The sequence below is a fragment of the Vicia villosa genome, linkage group LG2 (assembly GCF_029867415.1).
Source record: "Vicia villosa cultivar HV-30 ecotype Madison, WI linkage group LG2, Vvil1.0, whole genome shotgun sequence".
NCBI classification, from domain to species: domain Eukaryota; kingdom Viridiplantae; phylum Streptophyta; class Magnoliopsida; order Fabales; family Fabaceae; genus Vicia; species Vicia villosa.
The window spans coordinates 219,691,469-219,713,857 of record NC_081181.1 but is presented as its reverse complement, the minus strand read 5'-3'; the positions used below and the strand labels follow the sequence as shown (position 1 = coordinate 219,713,857).

At 33.5% G+C, this 22,389-nt stretch overlaps 2 protein-coding genes and 1 non-coding gene across 3 annotated transcripts; 2 read left to right on the top strand and 1 right to left on the bottom strand.

The window, feature by feature from the left end:
• Positions 1–3,053: 3,053 nt before the first annotated feature.
• Positions 3,054–3,127, bottom strand: TRNAV-CAC (transfer RNA valine (anticodon CAC)). Its single transcript has one exon. It is a non-coding gene; the product is annotated as a tRNA-Val (tRNA).
• Positions 3,128–4,081: 954 nt separating this feature from the next.
• On the top strand, positions 4,082–6,642 carry LOC131651367 (uncharacterized). The gene is made up of 11 exons (XM_058921031.1): positions 4,082–4,219; positions 4,354–4,621; positions 4,706–4,796; positions 4,875–5,002; positions 5,168–5,258; positions 5,343–5,499; positions 5,579–5,637; positions 5,831–5,951; positions 6,012–6,239; positions 6,340–6,393; positions 6,484–6,642. Exons 1-11 carry the CDS (start codon positions 4,082–4,084, stop codon positions 6,640–6,642), a joined length of 1,494 nt encoding a protein of 497 aa, XP_058777014.1.
• Positions 6,643–14,059: 7,417 nt separating this feature from the next.
• LOC131648280 (uncharacterized) lies at positions 14,060–19,119 on the top strand. Its single transcript, XM_058918054.1, has 6 exons — positions 14,060–15,065; positions 15,156–16,376; positions 16,611–16,829; positions 16,955–17,812; positions 18,012–18,592; positions 18,995–19,119. Exons 1-5 carry the CDS (start codon positions 14,618–14,620, stop codon positions 18,587–18,589), a joined length of 3,324 nt encoding a protein of 1,107 aa, XP_058774037.1. The 5' UTR covers positions 14,060–14,617; the 3' UTR covers positions 18,590–18,592; positions 18,995–19,119.
• Positions 19,120–22,389: the final 3,270 nt, after the last annotated feature.

The window sequence follows — 22,389 nt, the reverse complement described above, 5'->3', positions numbered from 1 at the left end:
ATTTACAAAAGTAAAATGTCATGCTCAGTGCTCTTAATAAAAAGAGTTGCATCAACCTTCTCTCTTTAAAAATTCTTTTCTAGAAGAAACTAGCTCAAACATTCATATTAATCTTGTGGAGTTTCTTTTTAACCGTAGAGATCTTTTTTACCTCGAAAACATGATTAGGAAAATAAGAGTTTAGAAAACCGGGAGGTTGATCAACATACACTTCCTCCTAGATGTAACCGTTTAATATGTATTTTTTACATCCATTTAAAAAGTTTTGAAATTCAAAATGCACGAGAAATCTAAAAATGTTCTTATGGCCTCTAATCTCGCTATAATGGCATATGTATATCATCTAAATTTATGTCTTCGTTGATTGGATACTTTGGCAACGAGTCTTGCTTTATTTCTTAAAACATTTTCATTTTAGGCATGCTTGTTGTGAAATACCCATTTTGTTTTGATAACCACATTAGATGAAGGTAATGTATTTTTTTACCGATTTGGCATGTGTTTTACCACAGTGACATGTGAGATATCTCATAACGCCTGTTACTGCATTGTCATGTGATTCTTCAGAAATTCAAAGACCTAACATATAGAAGAATTATAGCATAATATATTATGTTTTTCATACAATTTATATGATACTAAGTAATTTGTGTTATAAACTTGCAATTCAAAAAATAGTTCAACAGTGGGTTTATGGCTCTTACCAATAGTTTGTGAACCAACAATTTTACCTTTTTTTGGTATTATAAGAAGAAACTTCTCTTATTTTAGGTGTAAAATAAGAGAAAATATTTATATATGATTTAAACAACCATTAATATCACATTTTGAGTTCGAGCTGTCAAGCATACCTACATCATAATTTGACTTTTTGACCTTTGGTACCGAAATATTTTTTGGTCCTTTAATGTTATTAGGTTTAATATGACTCACATTATTATACTTGGATCTATTTGACCACTTTAAATCTTTCTTTTTTCTAAAACAATAAGGCTCAAGATGGACAAACTTACAGTAGTAATTGCATTTATAAACAGAAAAATTAGTTTTCTTTTGAGCATGTCATATACTTATTAAGGACTTAGCATTATTATTCAGGTGATAACCTAAACCATATTTATTATACTAGGCTTTTTGATTTCCTAGAAGAAGATTCAAGTTATATATTCCTTTAGTAAGAGTATCATGGCATATACTAATAAAGTCTCCATCTATTGGGTGTTAATGCCTAAAGATATGGTTAGGTTTAATATCCACATAATACTGATAATTGGTAATTATTATCTTTATATCATTGTTGAAGCTTAATGTTATTGTACTATCTCCGGTCCCATTTATAAGAAAATATTCCCTTTTTAGATACATTGAATAAATAATGTATCTGGAAAAATATGTTATCCAGATACATTATTTACTCAATGTATCTAAAAATATAATCTTTTCTTATAAATGAGACCAGATGGAGTATATAATAGTGCGAGAGATCATCTATTAGGTAATACAGCTAGCTGATCTCACAATGTTGAGTCGGATATATGATACAATAAAAGCAACATGCGGTAATATTAATAGTCGAGTAGAAGAGCATATATTCACGAGGATAAACGATGGTGAAATCTACCCCTAGCAAGTTTTCACATAGTTAACACGAATATTAATCCTTGCAAAGAATCATAAAAACTATTAAATGTGTCTTTAAGCACAACCAATCTATGTGGATTATTACACTTGTTATTAGTACTGTAACATAAAGTTGTACCTTACAAAAGCTAATGATCAAAAGAGCGGAAAATTCATTCATAAGAAGTTGACGCTACAGTGAAGATAATTAATGTTATATTGCATTATATGTGGACATTGGATAAAGTTTGGGTGACTTTGGTAACTTTCAACTTATCTCCCTCTAAATAAATCATTCTCTCTCAATAAATAACTTATTTTATTTGTTCATTCATCTACTAAAAACGCTAAAATCATAAAGTCACGAGAATAGTAAACACACTCAATCCGCTTCTGTGGACATTGCGGAAGAATATGAGGTGGTATGACTCATGCAGATTCATATTTTCTGAAGAAAGGCTCTCGTAGAACTTTATTTGATTGAATACTAATAGATTAAATTAATATTAATTTTATTTTCATTACTATAAAATTTCATAAAACATGCAATCGTAAAAGGAAAATGTGTCACTGATGTTAAATAATATAAAAAATCAAATGATTTTAGGATTTCAGTTAAACGCTAGATTTATCAGCATTTATAAGATCTCAATTGGAGGATAATTATTGAAGTAATTAATCGATGGCGGTTGGCGAAGAATGGAGGGATCAAATTAAGACATGGCAGTGATTAGCTTTTGTTTCTGTTAGAATCGTCCATGGTACCATTATTACGATTTTGAAAATGGAGAATTCAAAATTTTAAGTTTAATTGGTTAAAAAAGTGATTATGTTACCTCGATAATTTTGTTTTTTACTCTTAGTTACTAGTATCATTTTCTCTCCATTTTTAGTTTTATAAAATAAATAAGTATAAATCACATAAATAAGATAGTTTCAAATTTAAGATATAAATTTTTTTAAAATAAAATATTTTGACTATTGTTATAATAATAACTTATCTTTCTGTAAAAAAAAATTAGTATATTGAATAAATATTGTTTAGGGTATTAAAAAAAGAGCAAAAAAAGATTGTTTTTTATGAAATGTAAGATAATTTATTATAAAATTGATCTATTTAATAAATATTTTAAAGATAGTGATTTTTTGATGTAAATTTAAAATATACATAAGAATATGTTATAATGCAAAATATACAAGCTAATTTATCATAATATTGATTGAATTAGTAAATAATTAAATTATTTTAATGCAAAAGAATTTTCAATAATAATTTGTGAAAATGTTAATATAAAAAGTGAGTGTTGTTTGAAATAAATTTTGTACTAAAAAAATAAAAAAAAAATAATAATCAGCAATAGATTTAAGTAATATTAATTAGATTTTCACAAAAGGAAAATCTATGTTGCGGAAGTTTGATAAAAAAACAAAGTTGTTTGAGCCCAGGTTCGAACTGGGGACCTCTAGTGTGTGAGACTAGCGTAATAACCAACTACACCACCCAAACCTTGTTGTTTAAAGATAAAAATTACAGCTCTATAAGAATGGCAAACTACACAAAAAGGTATTCTCTCCCGTGAAAGTTTATTCCAAACTAATCTTTCTTCCTCGAGGCTCAACTTTGATGTTGTGGAAAATTAGCTAGCAACACATACTAAAAATGAGATCAAACAATAAGTTTTTTATATGAATTCGTAGAAGGCTCCTAATTCATATGGTTTTCCATAAGAATTTTTTTAAATACATATGGTAATATATGGGTGGGGGAGTACTGGTAGGTTTAAAAAAATGGCCTGATGTGCCCCAGATCGCGTGGTTATATAAATTTGTGTTGGTGTAAACTTTATAGGCCAATAATTTTATTAGAATTTGGTACTGCAATAGAATTATTTATTAATAATAATGTATTTGTTTATTATGTGTTATGAAATTCACCAAAATAATATAGAGATGAATGAGAGAAAGAGAAGAGAGAAAGTAATATTATATCTACCATATAAGAAAACAGAATGTTCTGGAAATTCCGCTACAGTACCTGCTTCTGATTGGCCAAAATTAACATAATTAGGGATACTAATGTCTTTTTTATGGTCGTAATCTCATTTAATGTTTTTGGAGGCAGAAATTTTATAATTGGCCCAAACAATACTTGTGTTGCTCGATAACCTAATTTCTCTTCTCCTTATGTCTACCCTTTCAAATTCGGCACAATAACCAAATTTCTCTTCTGCCTATGTATACCGTTTCCATGCTTGCAAATCATTTAGCCTTCCACTCTATAAATACACATGAGTGGTTGATAAACAGATTCCAGCTTCCTCATCCTTACCGTGAATTTGTTGTGTAATCTCTTTAGTTTAAGCCACTTCTCTGTTATTTTTTATTTTACATGTTGTTTCTGAGTTTGATGTGTAATCTCTTTATTTTTTATTCAATCTTTGTAGGTTTTTTGGTGTGATCAATGACACGCCCCTTTGAATGTGTTAAAGACATTAGTGACAACAAAGAACTATGGAAAATTGCAATAAAAATTCACCATAAGTGGAATGTCATCACCAACACTAAACAACACTTTGAGATGATAGTAATGGACAAAGATGTAACTCACTCTGAGTTTTCTTCTGTTTTTACTTTTTTTTTATTTATGAAACTTTTCAGATTTATCAACTCACTTATTTTTTTCCATGTGATTCTTCATGTTTATGAGAAAATTGATTTCTGCTATTTTTTCAGGGGACAGATATCCATGTCATTGTTCCTCCGTTGTATAGTCAGACTTTCGATTCGCAGTTGGCTGTTAATGATACTGTCACTATATCAAACTTCCAAGTTCAACTCAATGATGTTGTCTTTAAGCCTTCCAACCACAAATTTCTTTTGAAATTTTCTGGTGGAACGACTATTGGAGATAGAAATAAACATTTAATTCCTGAGAAAGATTTAAAAATAACTCCTTTTAGTGATATTATTACTGGGAAATGGAAAAAGGATGTATTGATAGGTAAAGGTGTTTGTTTTACCATTTTTATTATATATTTGTATTGACTTCATGATGAAACCTAATTGTAACATTATTATTACGCAGACATCATTGGCATGGTTGACGAAGTTGGATACATACAAATGCAAGCTGGTGGCAAAAAATGTCAGGTTAACATTATTCTGAAAGACTTGAGGTATGTTGACAATGTACTAACGTATGTCTGATCATTGCATGTCTTCTCAGTTTCTTAACTTTGCTTATAACTTCGCAGCAACAACACAATACACTGTACTCTTTGGGAAACGTATGCTCAACAATTTATCAAATACAATCAAAACAAAAGTGATCCATCCTGTCCAACAGTAATCTTGCTACAATACGCAAAAGTCAAAGAAGAAGGTTTCACATCATTATTTATTACTCAGTTATATAAAATTATTGTTTGTTTTAGGTTTCATTAGTTTTGATGCATATACAACTGATTTGCTATTGTTTTGGTTAAATCTGTTTATGATTCAAATTTAACATCTGCAAATATATAACACATTATTTTGTTATATGCAGGAAAATATCCACTTTCCGTTTCAAACACCTACAATGTAACTAAGTTGTTGATCAACGATGATTTGAAAGCAATTCAAGACTTTATGAAGAGGTTATAATTTGCAAGATTTAATTTTGTTTGATTTTTCCTTTTTAATGACTTTATAAAATAGTTATACTTTTTGCATTGTTATAGCATCCCAAAAGATGCATTGTCTGTGAAACCCATCCAGAATGGTTCCCAGTCTCAAGTGTGGTCTCAAAGCTCTTCAAATTCTCAGCTCTCACTATACCAAAAATTTGTCTCCAAAACTGTTGTCCTTCCCATTGCTACAATCAAGCAACTAAAAACAGTATGTATCTATTACATACATGCGTACCTCTTCCCGACTTTTCTTTAGTTTTAAAAAATTAATGTATGTTTATATTTAGGAAACTTTTTGTACTACGGTTGCAAGAATTGACAAGCTAATCGCATCCCAACATGGTTGGTACTATCAAGCATGCCACATGTGTCCTAAGGTTGCAAGGGGAAATTAAGCTCCATTCAAATGCGGTGCAGAACATTTGACTGAAGCAGAAATTTTTAGGTGATGTATTTTAAAACAATTGTAAATCCACATCTATATTGTGTTGTGTTCATGATGCTTGACTGCATTTGTTGGAAAGATGCTGTAATTTTAGGTACAAAATCCAATTTGAAGTTGTTCATTGCGGATATCGTTGTAAATTTGTCTTGTGGGATAGGGAAAGTGAACAACTCTTGGAGCTCTCTGCTGCCCAGATGCGCAGCACCATGATTGAGGTTTGATATTATGGTGTGAAATATAATATTTTTAATATTCTACAACTTCTTATATGGTAGATTTGCTTAATGTATTCAGGGGGAGTTAGTGATCCACTTGAGTATCCATTAGCACTTGACAAATTAGTGGGTAAACAAAAGGCATTTAAGGTCAAATGGCAGCCCCTTTGGGATAGTTGTTCTGTTGTTTCTATAGCTGAGGACAATGATATATTCAAACAGCTTAGTGAATCCTGTGGTCTGGATGATGTTCAAGTGACTGACCTCCCACCCACCCCATTGCTTCAGGTGTTTCTTTGATAGAATTTAACCAAATTGTCCTATAATTTTGTTTTATGTAGATGTCTTGCTATATCTTATTCTAACAATTTTTTTACATGTATATTAGATTAAAGAAAGTGTCGACGAGGCAAATGCTATAGAGGAGTCCGAAGTAATAGCTGTAAGTTATGAGGCCAACGTTATGAATGTATTATTTGCAAATCTAACTTTTGGGATGAAACTGATTTACAACTTGAAATGTTTTTTACAGGAAACTGAAATTACTTCCAAACTTAGCTCGGATCTAGTCACCCCGACAGCTAAGAGATCAAATCCCGATGGGTCGAGTGAATCCACAACCTTAATGAACCTTACTGATGGTGAACTGTCTTCGAACAAACTTAAGAAGCAAATTAAAATCGAGAAATAAGAACTGATGTTTAATGTGTTATTTTTCTGTTGCTGTCTATTTTTTGATCATCTTTTGTAATGACTAAATATTAATGGTTGGATATATTCCATACATTAGTGGTTATGATTTGTTATTTGGGGAAATTACTTTGTCCTTTACTTTGCTGATTGTCTTTATGTCTCAATTCTGACCTTACTATTAACTGGTTGTCTTTCAATCATTCTTAGTTAAATGCATTATTTTGTTTCTGTTAGTTTTTATATAATGTCAATGTTCTTTTTACTGCATATTGCTATATGTACCCATTCAGAAAATGGTGCAGAGTCTTTGTTAAAATTTTTTATCTTTTCTCAATTTTGAATAATATATTTAACACCATACGAATTGAACTAATAATGCGTAGTACACATATCAAAATTGAGTCATCGGTTTTGATAATTAGATTTCGACGAAGTTTTGATAATTAGAGATCAACGAAGTGAAACACATTGACTTCGCAGTATGAATTCATCGAAATTATTCACTGAGTTGTTACAAAAGTTAATTTTCTTTAAGTATATTTGCATAATAAACCAACCTGACTAAGTGGTTTTGGTACCACTACCATAATAATAGTTTATTATGTCATAAAAGTTCATAACAATGTTGTAAGCAACTACATACAAATGCATATGTATATGATATTTCTTATGAAATTAACCGTCAAGAAGGGCTACATTAATGTATAGGAAATATATTATTTGTTCTGCAAATTACCTTATACATATGAATTTGTATTTATCTGCTTACACAAAGAACTCCAACAGCTCATAATATTATGTATCCACCATAATCACGATGTTGTTTTTGATAAGTGCCAAAATGTTGTTATTTTGAGTATATAATTGTGGCACTTATCGATTCTATTCATTCCGTTTTTGTAATAAAATCCCCACTTTTGTGTATATATTCACATTATTTAGTTTTCATATGTTTTATATATCGTTTAATAGTTTTTCCTTTGTTTTTATAGGTATTCATGCTTATTGGAGCCTCGAGGAATAAAGTGTCGAAGGCACGACTCCGATTGCGCGATTTTGGATCAAATAAGCAAGATTTGTGCAGGGAGGTCCGCTTAGCGGCGTCTAAGCGCGCTTTCCAGGGGCGAACCAAATTTTCCTAGCCGCTAAGCGGCAGCTCTGGCCGCTAAACGGAGCCCTGTTTACTGTTCTAGATATTTTTGTAATACGTGTAGTCCGCTCAGCGAAGTTTGGCCGCTAAGCGGCCGTAGCAGAAATTGTGTTTATATTCTTTCATTTGAACCATTTTAGGGGTATGGTTTTGGAGAGTTTTTGGTTCCAACTCCATCATTTTCATTCTTAGATTAGGATTAGCTTAGAAAACAACACTGGGTCATGCACTTGGAAGATCAGAGGTGGATTTCTCATCAACCGGAGCTGACAACCCGCGAGATGTTTGGTTTATCTCTTCTATTCTCTGTGTATTTCTTTGTGTTGGGTTTGTTTGTATATTTACTCAAATCTTATGTATATTTACCGATTATAATGTTATGTTTAACTTGCTTTACAAATCTGTGTTGATATTATCCTGGATTTTTGCTCTATGCTGGGGATTTAGGTTGCTTTAGAGATAAACTTCTTGAATCCTTATCTAGGATGATTATCTGTTAGTTTCTGAACTCTAGAGATAGATTTAGAGCTAGCATTCACTGTTTGTATCTGTTCTTAATGCTTTCGTGTTTGAGCGGCGCGCGAGAGATCGCCGACGCGAGAATACGGATGTTCTCGCGACTTCGCGTTAGAGATAACCTTAGTTGTGAGATGATCTCGTTTGTGCTCCAGAGATGGACGCTTATGTGAGAGATACGTGATGACATAGATGAGTATCGTAGGTTGAGTATAACGGGTCGGTAAGTGTATGTTTGTGAAGAGTGAATATATTTACATTCCTGATAAGTTATTTCTCTTCTAAGAATGTGTTTATTCTTTTCCTGTCTATATCTTTGTTTACTTTTTGCTCATTCAATCCCGAGCTCGAAACCGTAGAAACTGTTGAATGGCATCTCTCCATCTCTGTGGACGATAATTCCTGGATCAATATTTCCAAATCTTGTTTGTTGCTTGCCCTATACTGCATTCAACAAAATGGCGCCGTTGCCGGGGATGGTTGTTGAATTGCATCACAATAGTTTTCGTTGTTTTTAGCTTTGTATATATCGTATATATTGTATAGTTTCACTTGTATATATACTTACTTGTACATGTTTACTTGTTTATTGTCACCATATAATTTTACTTGTATATGTTACATACAAGTATACTTTTGTTGTTGAATGTTGGTGAAACATGTTGATCTCGGATTAGCTCTTTACTTACAAATCTTCACTTTTCAACTCGTGCATCCAACATTCACCAACTTTCTCTTTGTGTATGTTAATAGTTATATGTGTTTCATGTTTGTATATATGTGTTTGTTCATATACATATTTGTATACTTGTGTTTTCCTTTATGTTCGTTTAATCATTGTATATATTTGTACCAGTAACATTTGTTGAGTGGTTGGTTAGGACACTTTCTTTAGGCTTGTGCGGTGAGACGTCACCATGGCATGACGGGAGGAAGCTACTTTCCAAACACCGAAACAATAAAGGCGTCGAGCTAACGACGTAAAACAAGCGCTTGTTGGGAGGCACCCCAACGGTTGTAAGTTCTGTTTATTTTTATGTTTAAGAGGTATTTAGGTGAAGTGGAGAGAGCTGGAACATCAAATTTTGTTCTGGTTTTTCTGAATTTTACTGTCATCGCTAAGCGGAGAAGAGCTCGCTAAGCGAGCATAGCAGAATTTTGTTTTTCTTGCTTTGTACCAGTGGGGTTCCTATTCCACTTGGTTCACTCCTTTTTACCACTTTCACCAAGGCTAATTAATAGTATATACTAGTTTTATTTTTCTAATTCTTGTATTGGTTGTTTGTACTCGAATTTTGTCGGTAATTTGAAGATTTTTGAGGTGATTTTCCAAAGCTTGAGTGTTTCAACTTGCGGATGTATGGTAGGATATTGTTTTTGAAGTGTATAATTCAAGGTACTCATTTATCGCTTTCTATAGCATAACATGTTTAGGAAACTTTTCATTTGTACAATTACCATACAATTCATTCTTTTGCATTACTTGCTTGTTGATTGAATCACTTTAGTTCCCAAACCATAAATGTGAGGAAGCTTTCCGTTGTTCATATATGCTGGAGGCCACAATCTTTGTTTTAACTGGATTTTATTATGCTTAATCTTTTGTTTATGTTGATTTTATGAAAGCATGAAAAGGATCAAGGCATTTTGTTTCATTTTGAGCACAACTACCAAAACCAAATAGTCAATTCACCTTGTGAGTGTGTGATCATTTGTTAACCATTTTGAGCCTTTTTGTCAATGTCCATGTTGTTTTTGCTAAATGCTTATCTTTGAGTGTTTAGTTCTCATTTTTGCATGGATGATTGATTCTTTGTTTTCTTGAACCCTCAACCATGACTTTTGGTATGAATTTTTACCTTGCCTTAGAAGTAGGGAGTATTCACATGATGATGTGGTTGAATTCAAGTTGGGGAGATAAATGGTTGCTACTTATGTGGTTGTTGCTATGAGGTTGAAAAGAAAGAAAAAAAAGAAAAAGAAAAAAAAAGAGAAAAAGTTTTGAAAAACAAAAAGAAAAGAGAAGCGAATAATTGTGCTAGTAAGTATTGTGATTGGTTTGAGAAACTTGTGGATAAGGAAGAAGTTTGATCGGAATTGTGTTGTTTGAATCTTTGGTGGATTGATCACTCCCTTAGGTTTAGGCAAGTTTTTGTTTCGATTAGCCTTAGGACATATCCCTTGTTTGTTAACCAAGCCACATTACAACCTTGAAAAGTCCTTGTGATCCTTGCTTTTATATCTTCAATGTGATTTTTGGATGAGTGCATAATTTAATCTTTTGTTTGCAAGATTGTTGGATGAGTGTTAAAAGTCCCTCACCTTTGTGTGCTCTTCATCCATTGATGAAATTTTGCTAGGTGTGATTCATGAGATAGCATGTATTGTGTTAGAATGTGTTGTATGCTTTTTGTGCTTAGGATTCGTTTCGTTTACATGTTGTCGTTGTAGTATAGTGGTAAGTATTTACTTTGTTTAGACGTTTTTGAATTGAGCCATACATTTGTTTTTGGTTTTCAAAACTTGTTGATTCACAATTCTTTGGTTTATTGCTTTTGATTCTTTGATTTATTTGACATTGTTTGAGGACAAACAAAGTTTTAAGTTGGGGAGAGTTTGATAAGTGCCAAAATGTTGTTATTTTGAGTATATAATTGTGGCACTTATCGATTCTATTCATTCCGTTTTTGTAATAAAATCCCCACTTTTGTGTATATATTCACATTATTTAGTTTTCATATGTTTTATATATCGTTTAATAGTTTTTCCTTTGTTTTTATAGGTATTCATGCTTATTGGAGCCTCGAGGAATAAAGTGTCGAAGGCACGACTCCGATTGCGCGATTTTGGATCAAATAAGCAAGATTTGTGCAGGGAGGTCCGCTTAGCGGCGTCTAAGCGCGCTTTCCAGGGGCGAACCAAATTTTCCTGGCCGCTAAGCGGCAGCTCTGGCCGCTAAGCGGAGCCCTGTTTACTGTTCTAGATATTTTTGTAATACGTGTAGTCCGCTCAGCGAAGTTTGGCCGCTAAGCGGCCGTAGCAGAAATTGTGTTTATATTCTTTCATTTGAACCATTTTAGGGGTATGGTTTTGGAGAGTTTTTGGTTCCAACTCCATCATTTTCATTCTTAGATTAGGATTAGCTCAGAAAACAACACTGGGTCATGCACTTGGAAGATCAGAGGTGGATTTCTCATCAACCGGAGCTGACAACCCGCGAGATGTTTGGTTTATCTCTTCTATTCTCTGTGTATTTCTTTGTGTTGGGTTTGTTTGTATAGTTACTCAAATCTTATGTATATTTACCGATTATAATGTTATGTTTAACTTGCTTTACAAATCTGTGTTGATATTATCCTGGATTTTTGCTCTATGCTGGGGATTTAGGTTGCTTTAGAGATAAACTTCTTGAATTCTTATCTAGGATGATTATCTGTAGTTTCTGAACTCTAGAGATAGATTTAGAGCTAGCATTCACTGTTTGTATCTGTTCTTAATGCTTTCGTGTTTGAGCGGCGCGCGAGAGATCGCCGACGCGAGAATACGGATGTTCTCGCGACTTCGCATTAGAGATAACCTTAGTTGTGAGATGATCTCGTTTGTGCTCCAGAGATTGACGCTTATGTGAGAGATACGTGATGACATAGATGAGTATCGTAGGTTGAGTATAACGGGTCGGTAAGTGTATGTTTGTGAATAGTGAATATATTTACATTCCTGATAAGTTATTTCTCTTCTAAGAATGTGTTTATTCTTTTCCTGTCTATATCTTTGTTTACTTTTTGCTCATTCAATCCCGAGCTCGAAACCGTAGAAACTGTTGAATGGCATCTCTCCATCTCTGTGGACGATAATTCCTGGATCAATATTTCCAAATCTTGTTTGTTGCTTGCCCTATACTGCATTCAACAGTTTTATCCGTTTAACAACCACTTAGGACACCGAAGGTTATCAATTTTAGAAACACAAGACTTCACCTTCGATCCAACTTCGATCTGCTGCAATTTATGACCATGCACATGCTAGAAAACTCTCAAATTTTTTGTTGAGACTAATCACCTCACAATGATAACAAACTCTCCTGTTAGTACCTAATAGCTCAATGGACTACATGCACTTCAACCAACTTATTTTTACTTATTATCACATATGATGTCCTAAGCCTTTTTTTTTTTGTGATTTTTTACTTATTATTTTTATTTGATATCTACTTTACACGTTTTCTCCTAATTTTGACATATATTTTGGAGTTAATAAACTTCAAAACATGTCGAGTTTGTATTTACAATTGCACGTTGTCCAATCCATTGAGCAACCAAAATGTATGATCATTATCCCCTATGAAATGATATCAAATACATTGATGACCCAACTTATCTATTCTTTTGTGTTCTGCATCATTATTACATCTCGATCACCACAAATTACTTTAGGCAGCTTTTGTACCTCGGTAGCTGCTATAGTCTTAAATTGATACAACACATTTATGCCAACACCCATTCTTATCTTTTAATTACTTTTATTTTAATCTTTATGTGAAACTATCAGTTTCTCATACACCTCCATACTCAGTCCTCTTCCTGCATTTTTCGACATTCAATATAAGTTAATGTTTCACTATCAAAACCACTAATACATTGATAAATAGAGATGAATGATGTGGATTCCAATTTTCCTGCTGCTTCTAAGGCCATGAAAAAGAGGAAGCTGACGAAATTTCAGGGGGAGTCATCACATTCGGGTGGCAACAAGGAAAACAACATGCACACCCCAGACTCTTCTTTCTTCCTCAATAATAGTCGTAACTCGCTTTATAGCCAAACACCGTTACAAGATGTTTCAAATTTAATAACCACAACACCCTCTGAACATCACAATGTACAACATCAGATAAAGAAACGAAAAGGGTTTCATGGCCATGGTGGAATTAATTTAATTAATCGTTTCACAGACACCGTACAAAACCATCACAACAATGTACCTGCACGTACTCCCAACAGGGCTGGTAATAGTAATCGACAATTACATCATATTGTTGAGGATCCAACAACTTCCAATGATGTTCGACCAACTATGCCTTACCAAAACTACACACATTATTCTGACGAAGAAGATGCAAATTCAGATTCTGGAAATTCTTTAGTAGATAGTTTTGGTTCATATGATTCCTTAGATGTAGATGACATTGTGGATTCACACCTTCAAGGTTATTTTTATGATTATATTGTTACTAAATTTTAGTGTTGACTGACAGCCTCATGGTTGTTTATATTTGAGTGTATATATATTTAAAACTATAAAGTTTGCTAATACAAGATATTCTGACATTGGAGACCCGGTATGGGAGTGTGAGTTTTGTCATGCATCCATGTGGTATCAAGAGCGTAAAGCCAAATCAAGGCACACTACAATTCCTAAGTTTGAATTATGTTGTAGAGGAGGCAAAATTGTTCTCCCATTTATAGAACAGCCGCCGCAGATACTACAAACACTTCTTTATGACAATACACTGGAGGCAAGTAAGAATTACCAAGCTAACATTAGAACATACAATGCAATGTTTTCCTTCACTTCTCCGGGAATGAAGTTTGATACCACACTTACTAATGGAAGAGGTCCACCTACTTTACGGCTTCATGGCCAGACTTGTCATCGTATTGGTACTTTGCTGCCAGAGAAAGGCCAGCTTCCCCAATATGCTCAACTCTACATATTTGACACCGACCATGAGGTCGATAATAGAATCCATTGCTTCAAGTATTTTATATTCAAAATTGAATCATACAGGAATTCCAATAAAACTATATATTTGACCATAATTTTGTATTTCAATTATAGTGGCAACAATGGTGTTGAACGAGAAATTGTTACTAATTTGAAGATTATGTTGGACGAGTGTAATCCAATTGCTAAAGCATTTAGAATGGCAAAGGATGTGTTGAAGGCTAACTCTTTTTTAGATTTGAAGCTTAAACTTATTTTTGATAGACCCGATGAAGGTCGTGTGTATAATAGACCCACGGTTTCAGAAGTTGCTGCACTTATCGTTGGGGATATTGATTCTTGAACTCAAAGAGACATTATTATCCAGGCACGGGATGGTCATTTGCAAAGAATTGATGAACTGCACCCGAATTACCTATCATACCAATATCCATTGATTTTTTGCTATGGAGAAGATGGTTACAGGGATAATATACTTCACAAGTATAAAAATGACGCACAGGTTACCCGGAAAAATCGCCAAACCATCAAAGATTGGCTTTGTTTTCGATTACAAGAACGCAAAATTGAAGCTAAAACTTTGATGTGGTCCAGAAGACTTTTTCAACAGTTTTTAGTTGATGGTTATTCTATGATGGAATCAGATCGTCTGAATTGGTTGAGAAAAAATCAGTCTAAGTTAAGAGTTGGCAAATATAATAGGTTACAGGACCAATGCGACAGTACTCGACAGAGGAACACTGGAACGAATGGAAAACGAATTGTCTTGCCTTCTTCATTTGTTGGGAGCAGGAGATACATGGATCAACTTTATTTTGATGGTATGGCCATCTCAAGTAAAATTGGATTCCCAGATTTATTCGTTACATTTACGTGCAATCCTAATTGGCCTGAAATCACACGTTTGTTGTCCACAAAAAATTTAAAGCCTCATGATCGACCGGACATCGTTTCTAAAGTATTCAAGATCAAGTTTGATGAGCTCATGGTGGATATAACAAAACGACATCTTCTTGGAAGGGTATTAGCATGTAAGTCTTTCAAGATTCTATAAAAGTTATAATACCTTACATGTCTTCCACTGTAATTATAACGCCTTAATGTTGTGTTTGGTTTTTCAGTTATGTATACCATTGAGTTTCAAAAACGAGGCTTGCCACATGCTCACATTTTAATATTTTTGCACCCACAGCGCAAATACCCGACGCCATCAAACATTGATAACATAATATGTGCAGAAATACCTGACCCTCAAGTACATCCTATTTTGTACAACTTAGTCAAGGCACATATGATGCATGGTCCGTGTGGTCTTTCACGTCCAACCTCGCAATGTATGAAGAATAGGCAGTGCTCAAAATTCTTTCCCAAAAAGTTCATAGAGGAAACATCTCTTGATAGTCAAGGTTTTCCTCTATACCGGAGAAGATCCAACACACATGTCATTCAGAAAAATGGAATTGATTTGGATAATAGGTATGTTGTACCGTATAATACACGGTTGCTATTGAAATATCATGCTCATATCAATATGGAGTGGTGTAACCAAAGTTCTTCTATCAAATATCTTTTCAAATACATACACAAGGGGTATGACCGAATCACAGCAAGTGTTATTCGTTCAAATCCTAGCTCTACGAGTAATGACGAAACAGTTGATGAGATTAAACAATATCTTGACTGTAGATATGTATCTCCAAGTGAAGCGTGTTGGCGTATTTTTTCCTACAATATACATGGACGCAAACCTTCCGTTGAACGCGTGTTCTTTCATCTGATTGGGGAGAAAGCTATCTACTACACTGACCATGAAAGAATGGAAAATGTTATAGAAAAAGCGAGTGTAACAGAGTCGATGTTTTCATCATGGCTGGTTGCTAATGAGAAATATGAAGAAGCTCGATTGTTGACGTACGGTGAATTTGTAACCAAATTTGTTTATGAAAAAAGGAAGAGATTGTGGAAGCCGCGTAAGAGAGGGTTCACCATAGGGCATTTGGTCTGGGTCCCCCCTACAACTGGTGAACTTTACTACCTCAGAATGATGTTGACAGTGGCCAAAGGACCTACATGCTATGAAGATATTCGAAAAGTTGGCGACACACAATATGAATCGTTCAGGGATGGATGCTTTGCAATGGGGTTCCTTGAAGACGATCGAGAATACATTGGAGCTATCAAAGAGGCAAGTGAATGGGGATCAGGTCATTTTCTTCGAAAGTTGTTCGTTGTCATGCTTTTGTCTGGTGCGGTTAACCGCCCTGGCCATGTATGGGATGAGACATGGATTTTATTATCTGATGGGATATTGCACGAACAAAGACAGATAGCACATAATCCAGGTAATTATCATTTATATTCGGTATGATATAGCCTTTTCTGTTGCAATGCAAATATGAACTAAAATATTAACATTACACAGGTCAGAAATAACATACCTTATCACTTCAAATGAATCATTAGATAGGAATACATTCCCTTATGAAAAAAAATAGTTTTATCAATTTATGGATAGATTAAAATCATTATAGTGTGATAACTTACAATTAATTTACTATTTTTTGACTACATAACAGACTTGCTTTTGAGCGATAACGACCTGCAGAATTTGACATTACTTGCACTTGAGAATTTGCTTCAGGCCAATCGCAGAAGCCTATCTGAGTTCAAATCAATACCAAATCCAAATGGATATGTTATTCAACAGTTGGGCAATCGCCTCATATATGATGAGCGCAATTATGATATCTCGACCATGAGAGCAGAATTCAATAATCTGTTCAATGCCCTTACAGGTACTACAAATCATGATCTATTAGTTTGATCTCTTCATATCAACAGTTTTTAAATTATTTTAGAATAGCACATGCCTATACTTTTTAAACTGTATACACTTCCGTAACATCGCTGTTTCTTTTAGACGAACAAAGGAGTATATACGATAAAATAATTTATGCGGTCAATGCTCAAAAAGGAGGAGTTTTTTACCTACATGGTTATGGCGGAACAGGAAAGACGTACATGTGGAGAACACTTGCGAGTGCTTTGCGATCAAAACATGACATATGTCTCACAGTTGCAACAAGCGGAATAGCAGCTTTATTGTTACCTGGCGGTAGAACAGCCCATTCAAAATTCAAAATACCAGTTCCAACTTTTGAGAATTCTACTTGCAATGTTAACTACAACGACGACGTCGCAGAACTTCTAAGGCAAACAAAGCTGATTATTTGGGACGAGGCACCCATGGCTCATAAACATGCTTTTGAAGCTCTTGACAAAACATTAAAGGATGTAAGGAATACCTACGCCAATTCGAAGGATGTTTTTGGTGGAAAAGTTGTTGTTTTTGGAGGTGACTTCAGACAAATTTTACCGGTGGTCCCTAGGGGTAGTCGTTCGGATATCGTACACTCTGCAATAAATGCTTCTTATATATGGCATTCTGTACAAGTGTTGAATTTAACCAAGAACATGCGTCTACATTGTGGCCCAAGTGAGCAAGAAAGAAGGGATATTGCAAGCTTCTCAAATTGGCTTTTGGAAATAGGCGAAGGGAAACTATCTGAACCAAATGACGGATTTGCAGAAATCGACGTGCCTCCTGAACTTTTAATAACTAATTTTAGCGACCCTATTTTAGCCATTGTCAACAGTACTTACCCGGATTTCATAGAGAACTATCAGTCATACGACTACCTCAAAAGTCGAGCCATACTTGCATCAACACTGGATGTTGTTGATCAAATCAATGATCATGTTCTCAACAATATGCCAGGTAACTTTTGATGTAGAATAGGTCTTGGTGATGCACTTTTTTTAAAGTTTCAACATGATTAGATGTTTGGTTGTGGGTGCACATTAAAATGCAACTAACTGTTTTGTATCAGTTATTGAGTTATTTCTTTTATTTGGAAATTACTCTTTTAAGTATGACAATATGAATGGGATGATTTTTTAAAAAATTTCTCATGTAGGTGAATTACGGGATTACTACAGCTCAAACTCCGTAGATCGATCCCAAATACATGACAGCAATTTCCTTGATGTACTAAGTCCCGAGTTTCTCAGTTCTTTAACAACATTCGGGTTGCCTAATCATCACATTAAGTTAAAGGTCGGAACTCCAATCATGCTTATGAGGAACATTGATCAATCTGAAGGTTTGTGTAACGGTACAAGGCTTATCGTTACAAAGATGGGAAATCACGTTATTGAAGCAGCAATGATGGGTGGGAAAAGTAATGGAAAATTGATTTACATTCCCCGAATGGATATGTCCCCGTCTGATAGCCCTTGGCCTTTCAAATTAAATCGACGTCAATTTCCAATTATTGTTTCGTATGCTATGACGATAAACAAATCGCAAGGAAAATCATTGGATTGGGTGGGGCTTTATATCCCTAGGGATGTTTTCACTCATGGTCAGATTTATGTCGCACTTTCAAGAGTTACTACTAAAAGGGGGGTAAAAATTTTGATTCACGACGACAAAATGAACGCCAAATCTACTACGACTAACGTTGTTTATAAAGAAGTTTTCCACAATATTTGAGCGGTAATATACAACTACACATTTTTTCTATTCGGACACAACACACATAATCTCTTCCTTGCTTTAACTATCGCACGTTATGTCATGGTGTTGCTGTCCAAATTATGCAGTGTATAATTTAGACATGCTTTAACTATCACACGTTATGTTATGGTGTTGCTGTCCAATTTATGCAGTGTATAATTTAGACATATGTTCTGTGATTTATATTTTCTATTCAGACACAACACACGTAATCTCTTCCATGCTTTAAATATCGCACGTTATGTCATTGTGTTGCTGTCCAAATTGTGCAGTGTATAATTTGGACATATATTCTGTAATATATAATCGTCTGCATTTTAGCATGTGCTATAGTAATTTAGAATGCTGCTGATTTAACTTATTTGTTATCCTTGGTTGCAGGAATAAACACAATTTAAGTGTATTATGAGATGGGATGCTGTCCAGCCAGAAAAACATGTTGATCATGACAGTGACTATACTTCTATGTTTTTGCAATTTTGTACCCATCTGTTCTTTTAATATGCTTTGTTTTAAATTCAAGTGTTCAATTGTACGAATTTGCCTTTAAATTTGAAAAACAATTTATCTTTTGAATCATATTCATCTACCATACATGTTGATATTATATCCCTTGATACTTAAATCAATTTGATTCCTAGATTTTGATACTTGGATTTTTTGACAAAGTGAAAACCATTGACTGTGGAGTATGAATTCACCAAAATTATTTACAAGTTGCTATCAAAGTTCATCTTCTTTAATGGTCATAGCAATTTTATATACCCCGAACTATCTGATGATATCGATGCATGCGACTGACATGGGCCGACAGTCCTTTTACAACTATCTGCTTTAGAAACAGTGCTGCATACTTCTTCATTTGATAGAACTTTTGGTTCAACTTCAGCACTTGATCCCTCATCACACGATCCTTCATCAACAATAGAACAAAACTCTTTATAAGTCAGCGACTTCCTTATCTTCCCTGTTCTGAGCTCATACTCTTCATCAGCTTCTAAATATTCACGGTATTTCTCAAGAATGAAGACCTGTGTCAAATTTTCCTTCTTCTTAGAAGTAGATACGCAGTAATATACAACATGCAAACGTACTCTTTAACTATCATGGATATTGGTTTACATATAACATGCATGCATGGTTAAAAACACATTACAAAATGGAATGAAGATAGAAAGGTTGAAACTTACGCCACTGCTTTGCCTTTCACGTGTCCTTGGGCCATCTTGAATGAATGAACATGCAATGCTTCTAGAGATTGTCTTATGTTTGGAACATTTGCAACAGCCAAAACCTGACCTGTTATTTACTTTTATTAGTGTTGGGTCACGTTTTCTCAATGTTTGCGTTGCAATGTTTTACAAGTGGAAAAGTTAATAGATAAAATGCAAATATTAAAACTAAACAAAGTTATATCATTTTATTTTTTATATTTTTATAATGTTCAATCAATATAATTAAATAATATTATTCAAGATTTTGCCTTCTAATTATCCTTTTAAATAAAACGTATGACTTATTGATTGAAATTTTATTAATCATTAAAACTATTTGTTTATAATTTATTCAATTTTTTTTGTCCTCAATTTTAAAACTCTTTTTATTTTTTTACGTTAGTAATCTTTTATTTTATTTTTTTAAGTTTTCTCTTATATTCAAAATTATCTCTAAAAACAAAAAAATTAGACAACATCAGTACCCGTGCGAACGCACGGGTATCCCACTAGTTCTTCAAGTACCATTTACATTGCAACGTGGATCTTATTTATAAGACATTAGGAAGATGGAAAGTTATAACGGTTAATATGAAGTTGGAAATAGGAAATGTATAGACCACTAAGTAGTATGGACATCCATATTTATATTTATTCATAACACTCCCCTTTGTATGTCCATTGAGGATATTCCTCATTAAAATATTACTAGAAAAAACCTAGTGGAAAAAAATTAATGAAGAAAAAAGAGTACAAAATTCTTTGAATTTGAGATGCCTCGTTAAAAACCTTACCAAGAAAACCGAATGGGACAAAACCATGATGAATGGAAAAAGAGTAGAACATATTTATTTCTTCCCCTCGTGCATACATTTATATGTGAGATGATATTCTTTGTAGTAGTTGCTTAAAATTTTGTCTTCGAAGTGACTTCATGTAGTACTAATAGTTATGCAGGATTTGATGAAGTTGTTGCCACAAGTTGTTTCATAGATCTCTATGAAATGGATATACCATCACATGTAAACAATTAACCTGTTTCTGATCTACCACTATAAGGATCTGAAAACTAACATGTATCTCTAAGATAACAAAGTATATGTTTGACTTCATTCCAATGTCTTTGTGTAGGTGAATAATTGTACCCTTCTAATAGATTGACCATAAATGATATATCAAGACGTGTATAATTAGCAAGATATATTAGTGTTCCAATTGCACTTAGATATGATACTTCAGGACCAAACAATTTTTCACCCTTTTCTCGAAGCCTGAAAGGATCTTTCTCTATATATAATGATTTAAAAGCATTGGGATAGACAACAGGTGAGATTTGTTCATATAGAAGCATTTCAACACTTTTATATATAACCTTCTTGATGTGCAAATATTTCATTGTCCAAATTCTCAATTTGTAAGCCTAGACATAATTTTATTTTTCATAGGTCCTTCATCTCAAACTCTTTTTTAAGCAATTTATAGCTTTTGGAAGCTCTTGAGGAGTTCCATTACTATTTATGTCATCCACATAAACAACTATTTTTACAAATTATTTTCTACACCCTTTTAAGAAATTATAAGGACAAATTGAGTTATTTGTATATCCACCCTTTAATAAATATTCATTGAGGCAATTATACCACATTTGTCCAGATTGTTTTAACACATAGAGAGACTTGTTCAATTTGATGAAGTAGTTTTCTCGAGATTAAAAATTACGTGCCTCTCGTATATCGAACTCTTCAAAGAGTTTCATGCAAATGTCAATATTAAGTGAACCATACAAATAGTTTGTTACAACATTCATCATGTGCAAATTAAGCCGTTCATGTGCTACAAGACTTATTAAATATCAAAAAGTGCTTACATCTATTATAGGTGAATATGTCTCATCAAAATCAATTTCAGGTATTTGCAAAAATCATTGAGCGACAAGTCGAGCTTTGTATCTCACAATTTCATTATTTTCATTTATTTTTCGCACGAAAACTCATTTATATCCAACTAATTTCACACCTTGAGGTGTTTGAACTAAAAGTTCAAATACTTGTCTCTAGTGAAGTGAGTTTAATTCTGCTTCAATTACATATTTCCATTTAGGTCAATCCTCACATAGTTTACAAACTTTAATAGACGTCGATTCATGATCCTCTTTTTCATTTATCACATTTGGTGCTATATTGTATGAAAAATATCATCAATGTCAACTTCATGTCGGTTCTATTGTATTCTATTATGGACATGATTTATCAAGATCTCTTTATTTTCATAAGTTTCAAGTACCTAATTAATCTCTTCTGGAGATAAAGTTTTTATTATGTCTGAAGATTCTTTTAAAATTTCTATATCCTCACTTAGACCACCTTTATTCTTAGATCCCTTCATTGTTCGAGGAGTTTTATCTTTGGAACCGATTGATCTACCATGCTTCAGGTGTGGTTGAGACTCATTGAATTGTCCAGTAGGGATATCAATTTTTATTGGAGCATTTGCAGTTTGTATATATGATTTAGTCACACCTTTTGAATTAGTGAATGCATTTGGGAATTGATTTGCTAAGTT

Bases quoted from the DNA above. Each gene is read 5' to 3' on its own strand.
- LOC131651367 (XM_058921031.1), top strand. From the start codon at position 4,082: ATGACACGCCCCTTTGAATGTGTTAAAGACATTAGTGACAACAAAGAA. The intron at 5,952-6,011 runs GTTTGATATTAT...CTTATATGGTAG, and splicing joins TGCGCAGCACCATGATTGAG to ATTTGCTTAATGTATTCAGG. The intron at 6,240-6,339 runs GTGTTTCTTTGA...CATGTATATTAG, and splicing joins CACCCACCCCATTGCTTCAG to ATTAAAGAAAGTGTCGACGA.
- LOC131648280 (XM_058918054.1), top strand. From the start codon at position 14,618: ATGTGGTCCAGAAGACTTTTTCAACAGTTTTTAGTTGATGGTTATTCT. The intron at 15,066-15,155 runs GTAAGTCTTTCA...TTGGTTTTTCAG, and splicing joins TCTTGGAAGGGTATTAGCAT to TTATGTATACCATTGAGTTT. The intron at 16,830-16,954 runs GTACTACAAATC...TGTTTCTTTTAG, and splicing joins TCTGTTCAATGCCCTTACAG to ACGAACAAAGGAGTATATAC.